Source organism: Alosa sapidissima, chromosome 14 (genome assembly GCF_018492685.1).
Source record: "Alosa sapidissima isolate fAloSap1 chromosome 14, fAloSap1.pri, whole genome shotgun sequence".
Taxonomy (NCBI): Eukaryota; Metazoa; Chordata; class Actinopteri; order Clupeiformes; family Clupeidae; genus Alosa; species Alosa sapidissima.
In genome coordinates this window covers 25,587,991-25,592,124 of record NC_055970.1, presented here as the reverse complement: position 1 = coordinate 25,592,124, position 4,134 = coordinate 25,587,991, and the positions used below count along the sequence as shown (strand labels likewise).

The window sequence follows — 4,134 nt, the reverse complement described above, 5'->3', positions numbered from 1 at the left end:
TTAAAAACTCATATAACGGCTATTACAGTATATGTCATGTAACACATCTATCTGCTGACCTTGTCTCACTCCCATGCACTAATGCAAGCGGTCTCCTCAGCTTTTTCTGCTATAGAACACTTCAACCTAAATAGTGAACAAACCATGCATAAACAACTCTATTGGCCATGCATAAACAACTCTATTGACCATGCATAAACAACTCTTGGCCATGCATAAACAACTGTTATTGACCATGCATAAACAACTCTATTGGCCATGAATAAACAACTCTATTGGCCATGCATAAACAACTCTTGGCCATGCATAAACAAGTCTTATTGACCATGCATAAACAACTCTATTGACAGGGAGGGTTACACAGACTTAGATTTGGGGTTGGATATTTTTAGCTTGAGCACTTAGTAGTTTAAGGGCAGTTACTAATTGTCTGCCACCTCTTTTGCTCCTTCTAGTGGCTGAAGCAGATAGACAGCACAGAGGCAGCTCTTACTCAGAAGATGGTTGATCTGGAGAATGAGAAGGTGACATATCACACACACACATGCACATCCCCGCCATGCCAACCCACCCATAAGTCAGTTACAGGTTTATATTATTATCTTTTGTTTGACTATCACAAGCAAGTATCACATATTTGATCAGTTAATCTGTGTTGCCGCACAAATTTCTATTTTACATTATGCATCGTCATTCTTATTTTTGCATTGTGGATCACTTGCGTAGTTAACCGTTTCTGGTAATCAGTATTTGCGCCACTTCCAGTGACACATCCTCGTCTCATAGCATGTCTGAGCATCCCTCCACCTGCAGCCACCATGGTGACGGTTCTCTGCAGAATTCTGGTGGTAGACCATCACTGACAGGCTGAACTCTCATCTCTTCATTTTGAAATGTTTTCTTGTTCTAAATGGGATCTCGTGTATCTAATCTAATCTGTCTATGCACCAGAAGGAAACTAGCAAGGTGTATTTATTTATTCAGGAATTATTTCAACTATTGTGTGGTCAAATAGTCCCTTTTTGCTGAATGAATTCTCAACAAATGTTTTCTTTCTCATCCCATTTAGCGCATGGTTCACTGAACCATCCTTAAAGAAAGGAGGCCCCACAATTCCTTATGGCAGCAATATTTAAAGCAACACACCATTTAGCCATTCACCCGTACTGTAGCAGTATCATTTGCATTATGTTTCGTAATCACACAACATGTCGGTTTCTCTTAGCACTACAATCTTTATGAATTCATCTTCACATCTATCCTTGGCATCTGGGCCCAGTTGTTCAAAAGAAATCTGATCGGATTTCGGCTATCAGATTGCATCAAATCTTGAAAATGGGTTGTTCAAAAGGAAAAAAAAGGATCCTGAAATTGGATTGGATCATGTAATCTAATCTTGGTTTTGATCTGGATAAAACCTTCACTTTTGAGTTGGATTGGAATAAATTTGATCCAAAAAATTAGGATTACCCTGATTCCAATAGAAGGGTGGATTTCAGGCACAAAATGTTAAAGTAATAGGAGACGAAGTAAGATTATATTTATTTATTTGTTGTGGATAAGATGAAGGGTCTGATAATGGAAGGGGGTGTTTGTATTGTTTTATTGTGATGTTATCGGTCTCTTTAGATAACACAATCAAAGTTACCTCAGGCCACCTATTCTAACTGTTGTTCCTTACATAGCCACTAGGATACGTGATATAGTTCCATTTAGAAACACAGGTAATCCGGATTTCGTAATCCTGAAAAGGTTGTATCCTCAATTGCTTTGAAAAACAGGCAGAAAAGAAACATGGATTACCTGATCCTGGATTGTAAAACATGGGATTTCTAAATCTGTATAATTCTGATCCAGATTAAACTTTTTGAACAACTGGGCCCTGATGTTTTTAAGAGGTCAGGGAGATATTGTCAGCAACAGACATGGGGCATAGTTGTTTTGACTGTTTGACCACAGCCCGGGTCATAGTCCTCTTCTGATGATGTAATGTGCAGGAGCTGTTCAGCAAGCAGAAAGGCTTCCTGGAGGAGGAGCTGGACTACAGGAAGCAGGCTTTAGACCACGCCCACATGGTAAGGGCTATTGAAATATTCTGCGTTCTGTGTTTCCACATAGGTGTTGTGTTCTAATTAAATATTTAGCGTTCTGTGCTGGCATAGGTGTTGTGTACACATAGGTGATGTGTTCTTGCCAATGTGTGTGTCTATGCGTGTGTGTGCGCGCGGTCTTTATCCAGAGGGTGCGGGAGTTGGAGGCCACACTGTATGCCATGTTGCAGCAGAACCCTGACAGCCGTTTGGGCGAGACTTTGAATGACAGGCAGAGGGTGGAGCTTGCAGAGGCGATGGAGGCGGTGCGGAGGCAAATCCTCCGACAGAGCAGACAGGCAGACAGCATCATTCTACAACAACGTATGGAACTACTACAGTCAGCACAGCAGGTGTGTGTGTGTATGTGTGTGTGTGTGTGTGTAAGCCAGCAGACAATATCATCTTAAGCTACAGATGAAATTGAATTCGGAATAAATCTGAAACAAGAAACAAATGATTAGAATTGCATGAGGTGATTCTTGTGACTCTTGCTGGTATTAGTTGAAAGCCACTCTGACTGCTGTATTGATTCCCCCTATAGCGAATCAGAGAACTGGAGGATAAGATCGATCTGCAGAGACGCCAAATCAAAGAGATAGAGGAGAAGGTATGTGGGAGGATTAGGCTGTCTGGATCTGTGTGTGTCCAGAGTTGGCTCTATGTGTGTGAGTGTTTGTGTTCAAGACACATTCCAGCATGTCTGTTTATGTGGCATGTTCTAATCTAAAGGGTACAAGAGTGTGTATGTGTGTTGTGTGTTAGTTTGACATGCCAGCTGTGTGTGTGTATGTGTGGCTATGAAGAGTGCGGTTTGATTGTGTGTGTATGAATTACCTGTAGTCCCACTTTAGATGCTGACCTGTGTGTGTGTGTGTATATATGAATTACCTGTAGTCCCACTTTAGATGCTGACCTGTGTGTGTGTGTATATGAATTACCTGTACTACCAGTTTAGATGCTGACCTGTGTGTGTGTGTATATGAATTACCTGTACTACCAGTTTAGATGATGACCTGTGTGTGTGTGTATATGAATTACCTGTACTACCAGTTTAGATGATGACCCGTGTCTCCTCTCTTTTCTCCATTTATTTTCTGGTTATAGTTTTTGTTCCTGTTCTTGTTCTTCTCTCTAGCGTTTATCCTCTGGCCTTAACACAAACACACACACACACACACACAATCACACTCCTCACAATCAGAAACCACTCACAACCTCTTTCACACGTGGACACACACTCTGCCTCTCACACTCAGTTTGACCTACCTGGTCACACCCATGGGACCTGATTGGACATTCCTTGCTCTGTTCTTGTGCGTGATTGGTTCCTGTGTTTGGTGATGTGTGGGAACTGTGCACATGATTGGTCACTGGTCTCTCAAACTTCTATGAACAGAGTCAGAATGTAATCTTGTCTGTATATTTGTTATATTGTTTACACAATCACTTCTTTGATTTAGTTTCAATAAATTATATTGTATTTTTTCCCATGGTGGTTTGGATTCATTTGGAAATTGAGTGTACTTGTCTATGAACTGGTTTCTAAAGCATATTTCTGTCTCAGTCATTCAGCTTTCCAGCACTTCTGGGGCGCGTTTCCCAAAACCATAGTTGCTAACTAAGTTAACAACTTTGTTGGTTGCAATGCAGTTTCCCATTGCCAACCAACTAAGTTGCTAACAGGTTAGCAACTATGGTCTTGGGAAATGCACCCTTGCTCGGTAAGACATGGATGTGCAGTGGAAACTAATGTTAATGCTCAATATCAAACATGGACTGCTGTATTGAAATGCCACTACAAAGCTGTTGTAGTACGTTTCACAACACAATAAGACATAATTCTGCTGTTTACTGTTCACTGTGTGTTCATATTGCTGTGACGTCAATTTGACCGACATGGAATCCCGACTTCATTTGAATGGCCGTTCTTGTACTTTTCCGAGTCAGAAGTCGTTTTTCACCCAAGATCTAAGTACAATGGAACGCAGCATTACATAAGGCATTAGAAACTCGCAATTCAACAAATACTTCACTAATGATC

The 4,134-nt window shown here is 41.0% G+C and overlaps 1 protein-coding gene across 2 annotated transcripts in view; it reads left to right on the top strand.

The window, feature by feature from the left end:
• Positions 1-3,305, top strand: part of jakmip1 (janus kinase and microtubule interacting protein 1) — a 30,967-nt gene extending 27,662 nt beyond the window's left edge. For both annotated transcript variants that reach the window (XM_042061986.1, XM_042061985.1), the window contains exons 18-22: positions 456-524; positions 1,998-2,075; positions 2,240-2,443; positions 2,635-2,700; positions 3,198-3,305. In XM_042061986.1, coding sequence (XP_041917920.1) covers positions 456-524; positions 1,998-2,075; positions 2,240-2,443; positions 2,635-2,700; positions 3,198-3,248 — 468 coding nt within the window. In that variant the 3' untranslated portion in view covers positions 3,249-3,305. The remainder of the gene's footprint in view (positions 1-455; positions 525-1,997; positions 2,076-2,239; positions 2,444-2,634; positions 2,701-3,197) is intronic.
• The last annotated feature ends 829 nt before the right edge of the window (positions 3,306-4,134 follow it).